The sequence below is a fragment of the Sus scrofa genome, chromosome 15 (assembly GCF_000003025.6).
Source record: "Sus scrofa isolate TJ Tabasco breed Duroc chromosome 15, Sscrofa11.1, whole genome shotgun sequence".
Classification (NCBI taxonomy): Eukaryota; Metazoa; Chordata; class Mammalia; order Artiodactyla; family Suidae; genus Sus; species Sus scrofa.
In genome coordinates, this window is record NC_010457.5 from 113,305,550 (window position 1) to 113,324,061 (window position 18,512).

The window sequence follows — 18,512 nt, forward strand, 5'->3', positions numbered from 1 at the left end:
CCTTTTACTATAACTGAATTCAGTATGATAGAAATAAATTTGGCCCTTATTTGAAGCTAATTGGCATGTATAGTGATTCTACATATAATAAGGTAATTTTAAATGTTATTTTGGAGAGTATAAGAACAATATGCCGTTGATGCATTCTCTATCTCACAGGAAATGTTATATATCATATGCACAGATCATACACATATGTACCTATACGTGTGTGTTTCCTTGTATAAGTTTGCATGTTTCTTCTCTGGAGAAACTGCTTTTCAGGAGTTCTCTCTTGTAACGGATGTGCCTCCACCTTCAGAAGACTGCCCTTATCCGACCTTGGTTGCCCCTAGTGATGCTGAAGGCACTGAGGCATTCAGTAGTATATTTGCAGAAAATTGGAAGCACGTCTAAACTTATTTAAAAGCACACATTTGAGTCACTTAGAAGGGCAATGAGATTTCCCAAGGATACGTAGCTACATGGGATGATAGAAAATATGATCGGTCCCTTGGTCCAGCTCTCTTGGTCTAGTTCAAGACGAAAGCTGTTTCCATGGCATCAAAGAAACACCTCTAAAGACAACATTAAGGGGAAGTCAGAAAAGTGACATGCCCTGTGAGGAAAACAGGCTGATTTGGAGGCAGGTCTTGATCAGAAGCTCAGTGAAAGGGGATGCTAGAAATGCTGAAATCTCCTTCCCACTTTTTATATTTTTTAATAGAAAATGTAATAGTGGTATACCCTTTTGGCTGCAGATATTTTTATGCTTTATAAAGAGCAACTCTTTAAACTGAAGTCATTTATTCCTTATGATTGTGTTCATGAGTTTTGCCTCCTGAGGAGAGATTTGCATTTTTATTTTTTATGTTTTGGTGTGTGAGTATGGGGAAGAGTCAAGAAAGTGAGAAGTTGGTGTCTGCCATCTATGAGGTTTTGATGAATGATATTTTGCCTTGTTCACAGTTTTCCTTATGATACTCCTTATAGGGGAAAAGATGTTGTTATTTTGAGGTATATAGCTGAAAATCATTACATTGTTTATAGAAATTCCAACACTGTGTTTCTGTTTTATTAGACCTATCATTAGATCTATTTCCTGGGGATGACTTATGCCATAATCTTTATAGACTACAACAATGGATAAGAATCACACAGGTCCTCTGTTAGCTTCACACTTTCCCTTTCCCCGTTCTTTCTTTGGAGACTCATGGTTTGAAAAGTTACATAAACAAACAACATTAATTTCCTTTTACTTCCAAGCCCTGCTTAGGACCCATTTCTTTTCTTTCTTTCTTTTGTTCATTCGTTCGTTCGTTCGTCTGTCTGTCCTTCCTTCCTTCCTTCCTTCTTTCCTTCCTCTCTCTCTCTTCGTTCCTTCCTCTTCCTTCCTTCCTTCCTACCTTTCTTGTAGTCTTTTTAGGGCCACGTTCGAGGCATATGGATTTTCCCAGGCTAGGGGTCCAATTGGAACTATTGCTGCCAGCCTACACCACAGCCACAGCAACGCAGGATTTGAGCTGTGTCTGTGACCTACATCTCAGCTCAACGAAACACTGGATCCTTAACCCACTGAACAAGGGCAGGGATCGAACCTGTGTAGGACTCATTTCTTAATTCTTTTAGTATTTTTTCATTAAAAAACAGATTGAGTATGCAACATATTTGACAACTTATGATGTCCCTATCTGGTTTGAGTCCTGATTATGTAATTTTTCCTGCTTTTACAATGTATAATTTACTAGAATGTACCCCATAAAGATGTACTTTGATTAATGATTTAATTCTGTTTTTAACAACTGAACACAAGTATATATAGACAATTGTACCTCTGTACCACAACTTGAGTTAAATGAAGGAAAGAGTGACAGACGTTAATTAGGGATAAGCAAAACCCATCAGGAAATGCATGACTCTAAACTAGATTGGAATTCATTTTTCTAGCATTTGATTTAATTGTAATTAAATATAATCTTAAGATTTTGTCTCAAATGTTAAAAATCTTTTACTAAAATTTGAATGACTTAATATAATGTGTGATCAATCTCACCGACAGATGTATAAACAGTGGAGGTTTGTAAATTACAGCAAATACATGAAATTACAAAAATCAGGGCTATTATTTAATGAAGTAAATGGTATTTCTGTTAGTAATACAAATTTTCTCACAAATTGCAGTCTGTCTGTAATACAGAATTTAATTTGTCTATAAAAATAAAGACTGACCAAAGTGATTAGCATCTAAGAGAAATTGAGAGGTTCTCAAATAAATTGGAAGTATGTTATTTTAATTCCTCACTGGCAAAAATAAATTTGTGATGTTATTTCAGCTTAAAGATGATTTCTGAAAGATTTCTGTGTTGTGATACCTTAGCTTAGTGAGATCAAGTTTAAAAAACTAGGAAACCAAGCTGGGTAAAAATACTACAAACAGGGAGTTCCTGTTGGGGCGCAGTGGAAACAAATCCAACTAATATCCATGATGATGTGGGTCTGATCCCCCTGGCCTCGCTCAATGGGTTGAGGATCCGGCGCTGGTGTTGCTGTGAGCTGTAGTGTAGGTTGCAGACAGGGCTTGATATCCCATGTTACTGTGGCTGTAGTATAGGCCAGCAGCTGTACCTCTGATTTGACCCCTAGCCTGGGAACTTCCATATGCTGCTGCAGGTGCGGCCCTAAAAAGCAAGAAACAAAACAAAACAGAGCAAAAAACTACAAACAAATCTAGGTAAGATCAGTGCAACTCTGGGACTCAAAAGGAATTATTTTAGACCTAAAGCATTTAAAAGTCTGTGAAACAAATCTGAATTTCAGAACATTTTATTTCAGTAAGTTACTTGAAACTATTTAAGTGTATGTGATTATGAAATGATAATAATTTATCTGTGTGAGATACCAGGTTCTCTTCCTTAAGTCCCTACAAGTTCTGTGTTTGGAGTTGTGGCCAATTTAAGATAAAATTCTTCCGCAAAATTCTATTAACTTCATCCCACAAATATGTTCTCTTTACTGAGTTCCCTTTGCTGTACAGGCAAAGCCTACCCTAGACCACCGCACCATTACTCTAAGACATCACTATGGATGTGACTTGTCTTCCAAGTGATGGTCTTATATTTCTGAAAGTCAATGATGAGAATAGGGTTTTGCGGCGAAAGTTTTACTTTCTACCACTTTCCAGAAAAAAACGTTTTAGAAATAGCTCTTCTCCTATCCTCTAAGAGTCACCACCTTTGAAACTGGCCAGAATAAAAAAAGTTAGCTTTAGATTCAAAGACTTGGTGTATTAGTTAAGCATAGCTGCTTTACAATATGTAGATTGAATTCAAGTAATTCTGTATTTGCTAGATAAGAAATATAGGCAAGTCATTTTACCTTCACCAAGTCTCAGTTTCTTTTTTTTTTTCTTTCTTTTATTTATTTATTTATTTTTTGGTCTTTTTATGTCCGCACCCATGACATATGGAGGTTCCCAAGCGGTTAGGGGTTGAATTGGAGCTGTAGCTGCCAGCCTAGGCTACAGCCACAGCAATGTGGGGTCCGAGCCACGTCTGTGACCCTACACCACAGCTCACGGCAATGCTGGATCCTTAACCCACTGAGTGAGGCCAGGGATGAAACCTGCATCCTCATGGATCCTAGTAGGGTTCGTTAATCACTGAGCCATGACGGGAACGCTTTTCTTTTCTTTTTTTTTTTGAAGTCTCAGTTTCTTTAGCTGCAAAATGGGAATAGTAATAACTGCCTCAGAGTGATACCATGAAGATCAAATCATAGTCTAGGCTGTGTAGTAATGCATTTAATAAATAGTAGCAGCTTATGTTATCGTTGCTGTTAAAGTTGTTAATTCATTGAAAAATAAAAATCAATTCCATAGAGTAATTTTAGGAAAATATTGGTATATTTATTAACAACTTTTTATTCGACTTCAAGCTCCTTTTCAATTTAACTGACCCTAATGTTTGCTCATACGTGGCTACTTCTCCCTTAATTTTAGAATTTATTTTGAGGTCTTTCACATAGAAGACTTTTTGTATGTATGTGAGGAATTAGTTTTTAGGCCTCTAAAGTATGAATGTGGATAATAAACTAAAAATAATAAGCAAATAAAAATGTTATTACTTAAGATGATAATTCTTATTAAAAGTTTTTCAAAAAATGGATACTGACCATAAATAATGATGATAAAAGCAGCCGAAGTATACTTATAAATACACAGAAATGTGAGCTGTTATTTTCCATACTGTTTCCAATGCATTTAAACACTTAGTTACACTGTGTTTACTTATAATTTCTTCTATTGGAGAGAAATTATCTTCTTCCCTTTTAAAAATATTTCAGAATAATTTCAAATAATGGCAGAATACATTTGGAACATGTCTATTACCTCAGCACATTTGTTGTTCATTAGGGGGTCATTAAGGCAAACAAATTGAGCCAAAATCAATGGCCTATAAGATATTATAGTATTTTCTAATATTAATAATAGTGTCTTATTTATACACATAAATTATAACACCTTTAATAGTTGTTATTTGATCTATATACACAGGAACCTTATGAAGTATGCAGGTATTATTAACCTAATTTTACAGACAAGAAGATTGAACCTCAGGGGGAATTTCACAGAAGGAACCAATAGGGGAGGGACTTCCAACTCCAAATTCAATTCCCCACCATCCCCTATTGTCTCACCTTCACCTCTATAACACCAGTCTTGAGAAAATTTGAGATTTGATGAGTTTTTTTTTTTTTTTAAAACAACTCTTGCAGTTTTGACTGCTCATAAGCGATTAAGGTTTACAATTCAGGGACTTTTTGTAAGGTAAATACTAAGATAAGTGGGTACTATAGACAGGTGCCAAGGCAGCAGTAGAGGGGAGAGGATGCCAAAATGAGAGGCAGGATTTAAGATTGGACCTTAGTGGGGATGGTAAGAGCTTAGCTAAGGGAAAGGAGGAGGAAGAAAGGGGTCCAGGCAGGAAAAGGTTAAGTGGTGGGAACGTCCGCTGGTGGAAATGCTCATAAGTGAGGACAGTGAGTAGGTAGTCTTCCTGGGGCTGAGTGGAGTGACCAGAGATGAGATTGACAAGTCTTAATGGCTCTGGTGGCAATGAGTTAACACTACCCTTTGGGTAAAGGAAACCTTTGGAGAACTCTGAGTGTAAGAGTAACTTGGTGAAGCAGTTTTATGGATGATTAATCTGAATGTGAACGGCTGGGGTGGAGAGGAACAGGGAGGCGAATGTTAAGAGGAGAGATCAGTATCCATTTAGGAAATTACAACAGTAGTTCAAGAATTAGTTGATCATAATGTAACATACAGGATGGAAATAGTCATGGGCTGGGTTTTATTTTTCTGCTTGCCACACATGCAAATGTCACGTGTTCACGTGAAGTTGTATGGAGGTCTTACATAGTAAACATTGTGTAGTTGTGTGGGAGTCCTGCAAGGATTTTAACAGGTAAGTGCTTGAAAATTCAGAATTAAATATGTTTATTTCTTTGTGATGTGACTTAATATTATCCATCGATGGGTGTAATGAAACGTTCACAGTCATATTCAGCATTTTCAGTAAGGAAACGGAGGCGGTATTGGTACAGTTGTTCATCATTCAATGGCTGATATTGAGGACATGTTTTTTAGGCATGTGGTGGCTGCATCATATCAGTTGGGGGCCAGATTCCAAACAACCTGGCAGTCCCTTTGTACAAGAACGGTGTCAAGATCATGGGCACAAGCCCTCTGCAGATTGACAGGGCTGAGGATCGCTCCATCTTCTCTGCTGTCTTAGATGAGCTGAAGGTGGCTCAGGCTCCGTGGAAAGCTGTTAACACTTTGGTAAGGAGAGGAACATGTGTCTGTTTTTAATGTTCCCCTTTGAATGTTAACGACCGCAGATGTTAACCACAGGGCAGACAGAATACACTGTGCTTAGTGAATTTACTTTAAAGTCGCTGTATTTCCATGATTGCCATTAAACACTGGTTATAAATGGATAGGGGTATTCTTGCTAAGATTCCAACAATGAAAAGAAGTTCAAATTATTTTTGAGCTAGATTTGATATTTAGAATTGGAAACTAGAAATTTTGTGTATTTCGATGATGTCCAATTTACATTTTAATGGTGTCTTTTGAGAGAAAGAATAAAAGGAGTTGGGTTGCTGCTTGTTCTAGCGATACTCTTCTGCATTTTTATCGAGTATTTTAAATGATTCATGCATTTTTGTTGTTGTTTCTATTAATTAGAATGAGGCATTGGAATTTGCAAAGTCTGTGGGCTACCCCTGTTTGTTGAGACCTTCCTATGTTTTGAGGTAATGTATTGTTTTCTAAAACAGTGTTTTAAAAATCAGAAGATACAGAACTGCATTCTGTATGCTAATAGCATTAGGCCTTGATGTGTAGTGATCTGTAAATCCATCAAAAATCTCCACACGGACACAGCCAGAGTGAGGACTGCTGTACTATTCTTCAGCTTAATGCTTTTCCTTCAAGGAGTGACAATATAGAATCTACAGTCCTAAATTTAGAAGCACAGCTTAGGGCATCTCCTTGCCCAATGAAGGGAGGAGAGTTTTACACTAGAAAAGAGGACAATTTAAAAAGCCAAAAACCAAAACCAAAACAAACTTGGGACATCTCTCACTAGCATCTGTTTTCTAATACCCAGAAATGACAGTTTCTCTTTGACTATTGTCAGCACCTTCTAATGGTGCCTCTGGTTTGAATATTTAAGTTTTTGAGGTCTGATTTTTTAAATAAATGAATTATATTGTTGAAAGACATAGACGTATCTTCTATAATAGACTTTGAAACTAAGTCCTATCATCAAAGGAGAAGTCATGAGTTGTCACTTCCTCTCTTCAGATGTTACCACATGAAGGAACTACTATACTAAACAGGGGATAATAAGAGAGACATAATTTGCTGTACACAATTTGCAAGTGTAAATGGAATTTGAGATGGGATCCTTTAAAATAATGAAAAATTTCAAATGAGGTGGAAAACTTTCCTTTTTATTAAATGACATTTTGTGGAAACCACAGTCTGATAATACTATGTCTCTGAAATACTAATGGGAGTTAATTTAAACAACACAGACATTTAAGGGAGGATGGCTGAAAGAAGCTTTGACTACTGAGCTTCCTCTTGTTATTACAATCAGCATCTGTTTCAGTTTCCTTTACTCTGAACTATCAGTGTTTTTATTGCTTTAGCCTTTCTGTCTTAAACAGATGAAGAAATTGAAAGTTCTTTATGCAGAAAATTTGCAGTAGAGTAGAAAAGGTAAAGAAAATGCTACTTTTTAAAAGGAACTAGAAAATAATGTTATTTTCCTTATTTCTTCCCTTCCACTTAGTTTTCCTTCTCCCCCCTCCCTCCCACTCTGGAGATGCCAAAGTTCAGAGTAAATTGATTTCAGATAGCATTCTTCCTCAAGAATTTGAAAGGACAGAGTCAGACACATTTCAATCAGACACTGTACATTATATTTGCAAAGGTTACTAGAAGAGAAAATTGCCTCTTTTGTAACCCAGTTGAGATGGTTGAATGACCTGCTTAGATAGCATACCTGCTTAGATAGCATAATGAACTCTGAAGATACAAGTTAGAGTAATTAGGTCCTAGGACGAATCCTGTTAAGGTTTCAGTGTTACCTGGAAACAGAAGAGAGTTAAAACAATAAATTAGGAAGGATGAACTTTGGGGATGTGACATCTCTAAGAGCTCCCATGCTTCTCTTTAGATATCATCACAGGTCTCATTCCACTTCCTCGTCCCCAGCGTGGGGGACTTTTTACTTTGGTTGTCTTGTTGATTACCTAAAGTCTCAATGTGGAAAAAGACACATTTAGCCTGGACTGAAACTAGAGGTTGCCTGTAACTATTCTGAAAAGCAATCAAGTCTAGCACACTTTGCTTCTGAAGTGGTCAAAGAAACTGACCTCTTTTCATCCCCTCTCCTTGCCCAGTGGGTCTGCCATGAATGTGGTATTCTCCGAGGATGAGATGAAAAAGTTCCTAGAGGAGGCCACCAGAGTCTCTCAGGTAGTGTCTAATTTCCTTCTGGTGATTTTTACCTCTTTTGTTAATTGCTACCTCATTTTATATGTTGTTTTTCTTTGCACAGGGCGTTGTTACGAGGGTTTTCTGCTTTGCTTCTACCTTCTATCCTCCTAAATATAGAAATGAGAAAACACAAATGCATTGGATTGTATTTGGATCCTTAGGATTAGTGGAAGAGAAAGATCAGGACCATATGTGGTCAGAATAGAGACTTGTGTAATTTTAGCCTCCAGGAGCAAGGCTGGATAAGCATCCTTGTTTGCTTATGAGTTAGATGCTAGGGATAGTTAGATCCTATCCCTGGGATTCCCAACCTCAAGGACAACCTAGCCATTTTAATTATGAAGTAGTGAAGGCTTCCCTGATTTTTAATTCTAACACCTGGAGAGACTTTCTTTCCTTTCGTCAACACTGCCACTTTCGTAGTAAATCCCTTCACTCACCTATTGATTTTTTTTTTTTTCCATTTTGCTACATTCCATTTGTAAGTTAATAAAAGTGTTTATAATTTTGGGCCACTCAAGCACCTTCCTCTACTGCCCCAAGCTTTTACTTTCTCCTTCAGCATTACCTTGGTGTGTTCCATTTAAGATTTACCCAGTGGGGTTATTGATCTGCAGACCTTGTACTGTAGAGGATAAAAGTAACGTTTTCTTTTAAAAAGCTTTCAAAAGCTAGGTGGGGGCTAAAGAAAAGGAAAGAGAGAAAGAAAGCACAACTCATAGAGGAGAGTTTGATGTTAAGCAAGTGGAGTTTGGAGGAAGCTGAAGAGTGAAATCAGAGGCATTTCAAAGAGGAATAAAGAGTGTGGATTGTTCCTGCACATGGGAAGCTGGGCCGCCTTTCTGCGTGGGTGTTGTTCCCTGAAGGATACTTGGTCAGTGAAGAGAATGGAGAAGGATAAAGAATGAGAAGAGACAGAGTATAAAAAAAACCAGGTGGCTTTTGAGTTCACCTTTGTGTGAAAGTCAGAGCCGAGGAAGGAATTTCTCCAATGGGCCAGTTTTGGTTCATGGGCTCTGGAGTGAGACACTGACTGCCCTCCCTTCCTGCCAGGAGTCCTGCCACTGTCCCCTTCTCAGAAACCAGCAGCTAGGTCCAGCTGGTCTCATGAGAATGAAGAGGCAGGTGTTCTCTGTCTGTGACACTGGATCTCACAGGGCCTCTGCTTGGTAGAATATTTTAAAAGCATTTTTTCTTGCATATGGATAGAACCCTTCCAGGACCAACATTTTATAATAGAGATGTCCTAATGGAGTCTTTCTAGTTCAAGTCTCTTCCTCAAACCACAAGAGAATCTGGGATTCTCAGTTCAGTGACTCTAGAGTAAAACTAGCCCCCATTAATCATTCATCTGTTTATGTACCCATTCGTATCACACTGATATATAATTATGAATAAAATAGAGAGGTATTTGTAACTCTGGAGACAGAAAAGGAACCTCATTCTGTCCTCTCCTCAGCCACCTCTTTTCTCTAACTCACCTACAAAACTGTATTTGAAGGTTCAATTCACTGAGGACCCAAAGTTGGAGAAATATTTCCTCCTCCTCATTGTAGTCAGAAAATGAACTTGTTCTTCCAAAACAAACAAACAAACCAACAAACAAACACCCAAAATTGGATAATGAGTTTGTGTAGTATGTTTTGCATTTTTTAAATTGTTGCCCTGGTATTGACTTCAGATACACAGTTTACTTTACCCTATATGTACAAATTCACTAAAGTTTCTGCCGCTCTGTTTTCATCTGTGACAGGAACACCCAGTAGTGCTGACGAAATTTATTGAGGGAGCCCGTGAAGTGGAAATGGATGCTGTTGGCAAAGATGGAAGAGTAAGAGCTTTGTCTCCCATCTCCCCCATCCCTGCCTTCCCATCAAATGTTTATTTTATTTTATTTTTTGCAATTTTGAAACCATAACACAGATTAGGGTTCATGATTTCTACAAAACAGGTCTCTAATAGTAGTGGACAATTTGCTCAGTCAAAAAAATGTTCAAATTCAATGACAATTTAGTTATGTGTCATGGGTTTCATATCTTCTGCATTTTATGCTGTTAGAATTTCTCTTTGATGATATTCAGGATTAATTATCATCCTGTACTCATTCTTTTTGAATAGATTTTCTCTCTCATTTTCTTTTGTCAGTGTGTTTCCTTTTATGTTTCAATGGATATTATAAAAACATCCAGTACTTTTCTTTCTGAAGTTCCTAATTGAATCCTTGGTTTTTCTTCTCTCTTGGTTTTCCATCCTCCCACTTTTTATTAGGTTAATAAAGGCAAAACTAAACAGAGTAGGATGGATAAGGATAATAACATAAAATTGGCTTCCCATATCACATCTTGTATCGCAAATACAATGAATGCCTCCAACCTCAGGGAGAAATGAAAATATAAAGAATGCTTTCCTTTAGTTTTCAAATTGTACTAATAAGGCATTTATGATTTATTTCAGAATATAGGTAATTATATTTTAGCGAGTTTATGGCATTTTGTTTGCTTTAAAAAAAGTTAAAAGTTGGCCTTCATCCTCTACTTTGCACTCTATTGAACATGTTAAATCTTTTTTTTTTATTTGTTTTTGTCTTCCAGATTAACAGGTTAAAGTAGAGTCATTAAAAAATATATATATATATATATATATAGTAATAATTTCTTACCATGGAATTATATAATCTAGAGTCTGAACACCCTTAGAAATAATTTATTTCAACCCCACACCCCTTCAGGATGAAAATTCTCTTCACAGCATCCATGGAAAATGGTCCTTTGTTTTCTGTTTAACTCTTTTGTTTATACAGAGCGTAAAAATACAGTATATATATTTTTGCTTTTGTTTTTGCTTTTACTTGAACATCTGAAATATTCATTCTCTTGAACCAAGGTCTCCTTCTCTAGAATAGACATCCCTGGCCTCCCAGCCTCCAGAGTTATGGAGCAGGTTAAATATTTCCCCGTTTTCAACATTTTACGTAGTTGAGACAGGTATAAAGTAAGAGGAATATGATCATACCAATGTGGAAGTGGAGAATGTAAGACCGGCCTATAGGCATCTGTGGGTTTTTTTTCACATATTGTTGTGATAAAGTAACACTGTTGGCTTGATTTGGTTCCAATTTGCTACACTATGCACTTGCCCTCAGCTTCTCTTAGACATCAACCATTGCTTATCAACCTAGACTCCTTCTTTTGGAAATGTTCCAGGTTATTCACATAATTTTTAAACAGTCAAAAAAGGACATATGTTCAGACATATTACAGTTTTTTTCAGAGCTCAGTGGGACTATTGCATCCCCATTTTGAGACAGTATTAAAAAAAATTGAGTGCTTACTCTGCACTAAATATCATGCCAGACTCTGTATATGTTTTATCTTTATACACATTCTATGAGGCAGATACCGTTGTTATTCCTATCTTATCAGAAGCCAAGGCTAAGCAGATAAAGTACCTTGCCCAGGTCACAGAACTCATAAGTAACTGAGACTCAATATTACTCTGCTTTATGTCATCTAAAAATCTGATAAACAAATCTTCTCTGTAATTTATTTAAGTATTTTACGTCCAATTATTCTCTGCCAATCTCTCAAAGACGCACATACTATTAACATTCAGGTTATAGTGACTGAGACCATAAACTTTGCAATCTGACAGGTAAGAGTTCAAAATCCTGACTTGGTCACAGAGTAGTCAAGTCACATGTACTTCGGTTATTTGGTTATTTATTCTTTTTTTTTTTTTTTTTTTTTTTTTTTTTTCAGGTCCACACCTGCAGCATATATAAGTTCCTGGACTAGGGGTCAAATCAGAGCTATAGCTCCAGCCTATGCCACAGCCATACAACACTGGATCCGAGCTGTGTCTGAGACGAACACCATAGTTCATGGCAATGCCGGATTGCTGACCCACTGAGCGAGACCAGGGATCGAACCTGTGTCCTCTTGGATGCTAGTCAGATTCACTTCTGCTGAGCCATGATAGGAACTCCCCGTTATTTATTCTTAAATTGCCTTGGTTTTCTTACCTCTAAAAAAGGAGAAGAATATTTTCTCTTGCTTTCCTCCTTTCTTAAATTTCAATTTAAAGATCCCTTGATCTTTAGATCTTACATTTTCTTTCTGGTCCACCTAAGTTTTGACTTTTATCCAGCTAGATATTCACCTCCCCCATCTTTTCCAGTGTCTAAAACTTAACCTGAAAGAAAAAGATAAAGATATCTCCAATGCTTTAGTTTTTTATCCATTCATAAGAGTCGTTAGGAGTTGGATTAGTTGTCTTCTTTTCCTATTCTTTATAGCTATTTCAGTCAAGAAGAGGGAGATAAGTTCTCATACCCTCTCAGCTGTCCCTTGAGCAGTCTGTCACCACACAGGGAGCTTTGGTGAGGCAACATACACAGCTCTTTCTATAGGTCTTTCATCAGGGACTTAGAAAAGAAATTGGTCAATGCTCAAGGCATCTGTTAGGGTCAAGGGGATGGGCCAGATAGTAACTTCATTGAAGTGGGTGCTGACATCTCTTTTTCAAATCTTCTTTTGGCCAGGTCATCTCCCATGCCATCTCTGAACACGTCGAAGATGCAGGTGTCCACTCTGGAGATGCTACTCTGATGCTGCCCACACAGACCATCAGTCAAGGAGCCATTGAAAAGGTCATCATTTATAAATAAAAGTGGAAGGGGGAAACACAAAGATTAAGAACATTTTTAACTAGGTAGCAATGTAGGGTATTACCAGGTAAAATTTAATTATGAGGAGAACTTACTTGCTCTTATCTGGGTATTTTAAAGATGACAGTTTCATTCACTGCCCTTTAGAGCCCATGGTTGTATGCTAGTGCAGTGGGTCTCTACAGCATCACCTGTAATCATCAGGGGAACTTGCTTAAATATGGGTTGCTGGACTTTGTTCCCAGTTTATGATTCTGTAGAATTTCCCCAGAATTTGCATTCTCAACAAGTCCTCATAGGATGCTATTGCTGCTGGTCTGAGGACCACATTTGGATAACTATTGCTGCAGACGAGTCTAATGTTTGAGCCACTTACGGGTGAGCAACATCTAAAGTGATAGTTCTCAGTTAGAAACAGGTGTACAGCAGTCATGTGAAAATCTTCTGGAACTGATGCATTTACTGTCTGCTTTTAACCCTCAGCTCAAACAGCACTTTATAATGTGTCTCTTTCAATCCTTCTTGTGGAACCACTGCTTTAAACACCTTTCCAGAAATGATGACTCTCCCTCAGTACTCTGCACTGCTAAGTGTCATCTTAGAGTGCATCATCTTAAATAGCTCATGGGCATGTTCCTTTAGTCTTCAGGTATATGAGGTTAGGCTTAGCTTTTTTCATGAGACTTTCCAATATCCTGCCATCAAAATCTAGGCAGGCCTGTCTGGCTGTTTGTATATCGGACTGGATTCTGAAGTTTTTACCTTTTTCTAGAATGTGAAGGTAGTGGGATAGCTTTATAACACCAGCAGCATAAATGAACAACATCCTGAGATTTCAAATGTGCTTCAGTTTTTCAAATCAGCTTAAATGACCTCAAGAATTCAGATTTTTTCCAAATCTCTTGGAGCTCAATGTGCCATGGACTCTACTTCCTTAGTAACTGATTAAGTTGCCGAACCACTTTTGTAAGTAGTGAAGGAGGAGCTCTTGATTCCAGTAGTCAGGACCCTCTCTTTGCATGAATTCTTTTGGGAATTTCTATATGAGACATGCACAGCCTCTCTGCAAGGAATCATGTTTCCTTCTGACCATAATATCTACCTTTTGGAGTCTAGGACAAAAGAAAAGCACATCAAGAAAACCTCCCCGGTCTTTTGGCAGTACCATGCAATTTCAGGGCCTGCACTTCTCAGCAAATAGGTCATTTGACTGATACGAGTTTGGGCTGCAATTTTTGATGCTGAAGCAACTAGAATGAAAGGATAACATTTAGCCCTCAAAATAAAATCAGAATATATAATTGTAGGTATATAGAGGCATTTGGCAGAAAGATAATCCTATGAAATAATCCTATCCTATTATTGTTCTTTTTTCTGCTGTGAATATTTAGTACATTTAGTGCCAGTATTATTTTGTTAATAGAAGCTTACTATTACTATTTTATTATTAGTGAAGATGTAGCTCTCTGTAGAGAGAAATTAAAGAAATATAAATTTAAGGTGCTGTACCTTTATTGTTTGTTTTTAAAGAAAGGAATGTTCTTTAGCACTGTTTCACTGTCCTTTTGACCTAGGTGAAGGATGCTACCCGAAAGATTGCAAAGGCTTTTGCCATCTCTGGCCCATTCAACGTCCAGTTTCTTGTCAAAGGAAATGATGTCCTGGTAAGAAATGCTGAGGTGATTGAGAGGTCATCACTGCTGTGTTGGGTCATGTGGGTTTCTGTCCCTGTGGTGATCTTCTCTGTGAGCACAGCCACAGAGCAGCTGAGACCCCTGCAGCTGATTGTGTCTTTGTCTGGGATGTTGCACAGCATATAATGCCTGCCTTGTCTGAAGGCACTGGCTCTTGGTGGCACTGATATATCACTCAGTTTTATAAAGCTCTGATCCACTGGAAAGAAGATCACTGCCTGCCATCTACAGAACAGTATAGATGGACACAGTGACTCTCAGAAAGTAATTTGTTGAGATTATTGTTGAATAGTCATAAATTACATGCACTGAAGTTTTGCTTTCTTTCTCAGAGAAGAAAGCTGTTTTGGATACCATTTACCAATTTTTTTTTTTTTTGAAGTGTTTACTCTTTGAGGTTAGTCTTAATTAACTTAGGTTTTGTGGGTTTTTTTGTTTTTTTGTTTTGCTTTTTATGGCTACATGTGGAGGTTTCCAGGGTAGGGGTTAATTGGAGCTACAGCTGCTGGCCTATGCCACAGCCACAGCAATGCCAGATCCAAGCCACATCTGCAACCTACACCACAGCTCATGGCAAAGCCAGATCCTTAATGAGCGGGGCCAGAGCTTGAACTTGTATCTTCATGGATACCAGTCAGATTCGTTTCCATTAAGCTGTAACAGGAACTCCAATTTAGCCTATTTAATGTAACCAATCGGTAACCAGTACTGACTCCTCACCTACTATGTGAAGTTATAAGGTGGCCACAAAGATGTATAGAGCACAGTCTCTGCTCTCAAAAATCTGCAGTTTAATGAGGAATGGGAAAAGATAAGTTTATAGATAACTAGAAGTTAGAATATAATAATTGCTAGCAGGAATGTACAAATAAAATGGTACTGGAGGCACAGAACAGAGAAAGTGTATCGTGTGTGTTTGTGTGTGTGTGTGTGTGTGCGTGTATACATATGTGCATGAACATGTTTTTGAGTGTCATATCTGGTTTGGGGTGAATCATAAAAGATTTCAAAGAAGATTTTATAATTTGAGCTGGGACTTAAAGAATAGCTGGGATTTTGACAAGTAAAGGAAGATAGAGAGGACAGTACACATACCACATCTATGAGAAAATTTGGCATATTTTAGGGGATAGTGACTAGTTCACTTTAGCAGGATCATTTTTCTAGGGAAATGATGATGGTAAACATAGAAAGAAAGCCTGGGACCAGGCAAGTGGTACAAGATAACATAGACGGGTATTCTGAGAAGGGAAGATAGAAGGAAGCCTTTCAAGGACTAGACTATAATCTAATGTCATAGAAATCCACTGAAGGCTTTCCAGTAGGATCTGGAATTAGAAATCCACTGAAGGCTTTCCAGTAGGGACGTGGCATTAACAAATCTGTCAGCAGTGTGTGGGATGGAATTGTGGAAATGGGGTGGGAAAAGTCAGAATTCAAAGATACTGGTTTCAAGGAAACCAGTTAGCAAAAACCAAGTGGTGGGGAGAAAGGAAGAGACTAGAAAAAGAGCTGGTCCCAGCCAATACAGCTGGAACCCAAGTGGCAGGGAGCACAGTTAACATTTTTGTCGTTGGCTCTCACCATTCTCTCTCTTCTTTTGAATTTTATCTCTCCAGGTAATTGAGTGTAACCTGAGAGCTTCTCGGTCCTTCCCCTTTGTTTCCAAGACACTTGGGGTAGACTTCATTGATGTGGCCACCAAGGTGATGATTGGAGAGAACATTGATGAAAAACCCCTTCCAACACTGGAGCATCCCATAATTCCTGCTGACTATGTTGCAATTAAGGTAACATTTTCAAAAAACTTTTAGTCATTTTTTAAGTTCCAAAGAAATTAAGGGAATGATTTTTCATCAAAATAATCATACATAATGAACCTTCTAACTCAAGTGCTGGGCTGGGGCTTTATGACATTTGCTTTGAATAATGCAATGCAGTTGTTCTTCAGGCAACTTTATGTGTATGCCTGTGAATTTCAAAAATAAAAAAAAATATTTAGAATTACATAACTTCAAAACCAACTATCTGAGTGAATTATAAACTTTATTTATGACGCTGATGCATAATAGTGCCAGTTTAGCTGGTAAACAGAAATTCTGGATGTATTTTCTTAGGATAAGGTTTTAATTGTGCTGAGACTTCAGGAATAAATGAATCTTGTAAAAGGGTTACCCTGTAGTGTTGGTTAAATTATTACTGCCTTGGCCACCTTCGCTAGTTCCTATTTTCTTCATTGGCACAGTTTTTCCACAACTTCTCTTGAAAAGTTGAGACAGTAGTTGCTTTTTACAGTGCTGTAAGGGTGATAAAATTGATGGCATCTTTATGAAGAATGACCAGGAAAATTTAAGGTTTGTTCACTAATTTCAAATACAGGCATGCCTTGGAGATATTGTGGGTTGAGTTTCAGACAAATATCTCAGTAAAATGAGTCACATGATTTTTTTGGCTCCCCAGTGCACATAAAAGTTATATTTATACAATACTTTAGTTTGTTAAATATGTATTATGTCTAAAGAAACAATGTGTATACATTAATTAAAAAATACTTTATTGCTAAAAAAAATACTAAGCATCATCTGAGCCTTCAGTGAGTCATAATCTTTTTTTTTTTGGTCTTTTTAGGGCCACACCCACAGCATATGGAGGTTCCTAGGCTAGGGGCCAAATCAGAGCTGTAGCTGCCAGCCTACATCACGGCCACAGAAACACAAGATCTGAGCTGCATCTGTAACCTACACCACAGCTCAGGGCAACGCCAGATCCTTAACCCACTGAGCAAGGCCAGGGACCAAACCTGTGTCCTCATGGATGCTAGTTAGACTCGTTTCTGCTGAGCCATGATGGGAACTCCAGTCATAATCTTTTCGCAATAGTTACATCAATGATCACCGACCACAGATCACCATAAAAAATATAATAATAATGAAAAAGCTTGAAATATCGTAAGGATTACCAAAACATAACACAGAGACATGAAGTGAGTAAATGTTGGAAAAGAGGAGCTGATAGACTTGCTTGACCTAGGGTTGCCGTAAACCTTCAATTTGTAAAAAAAAAAAAAAAAAAAAAAATTTGTGATGTTCAATAAAGCAAAACATAATAAGGCGAGATACTCCTGTATATATGCATATTTCTAATAAAAACTTAATAATAAATCCATTGTGCTTTTCTAGCTGCCTCAGTATGTCCATGAACAGATTTATAATCATGATCTTTAACTACCTATCTGGATGGTATGAGGGTTAATGAGATATTATATAAATATACGTCATTTTTTTAGATAAAGCACACCAATGAAATTAATTTATATCATGTAATATATTTATGTGGTATTTACATATTTCGGATGCCTTTAAAAGATTTCCATTCCTATATGTACTAGTGACCTCAACCATAACTCTTAACAGCTGACTCAATTTTGACTTTTACAGTGGAAGCTTTAAGTTGAAAGTATAACTCAAGAACTTCTTATTAATCTTATTTAAGTTAATAATTTAGGATGCCTTGGATTTTATAGTGTGTGGAATACTACTTCTTACATTGGCGGAGGGGGACATTTTATTCCTCGAGGCTCTGACACAACATAAATTGTTAAAGCTTCAGTGGGCATATATATATGTAGGCCTTTTCATTTGAGACCAAGTAGACATTCCCCCCCCCTTCCACTGGAGATTCTATATATGAATTTCAGATTCATGTTTATTGTTAGACACAAGAATATTACACATACATGCATACACACATGTATGAAACAATACCGATGGAGAGATATGAATTTTTAAAAATGCACTGTATTTTCCAGCTTACTTCTTTCCTAGTTATCTTTGTTCATGAATCTTGACTATTTTGTCAAATTTCTTATTCCTGGTCAATCTTAATATAGTCCCAGTGAGGTGAGTGGATATCAACAGATGAGATAGCGAGAGGCTGGAGGACAACAATATAGAATAACTTAACTAAGATGACCCAGTTACAGGGCCCCAAACTAGAATTCCCATGATGATTCTGAAGGGTGCCAGAATCAAAGGAGTAGTTTAGACTAGATAAATGGATATATGCAAGAAACAAGCATTTGGTTCTTATTGAATTGCCT

General features: G+C 37.4%; 1 protein-coding gene across 1 annotated transcript in view; it reads left to right on the forward strand.

Moving 5' to 3' along the window:
• The window catches only part of CPS1 (carbamoyl-phosphate synthase 1), a 129,049-nt gene that overhangs the window by 95,512 nt on the left and 15,025 nt on the right, over positions 1–18,512 (forward strand). Inside the window, 7 exon segments of the mRNA XM_005672159.3 lie at positions 5,627–5,821; positions 6,230–6,297; positions 7,957–8,032; positions 9,807–9,884; positions 12,594–12,701; positions 14,294–14,383; positions 16,033–16,203. Of these exon segments, the coding sequence (XP_005672216.2) occupies positions 5,627–5,821; positions 6,230–6,297; positions 7,957–8,032; positions 9,807–9,884; positions 12,594–12,701; positions 14,294–14,383; positions 16,033–16,203 (786 nt within the window).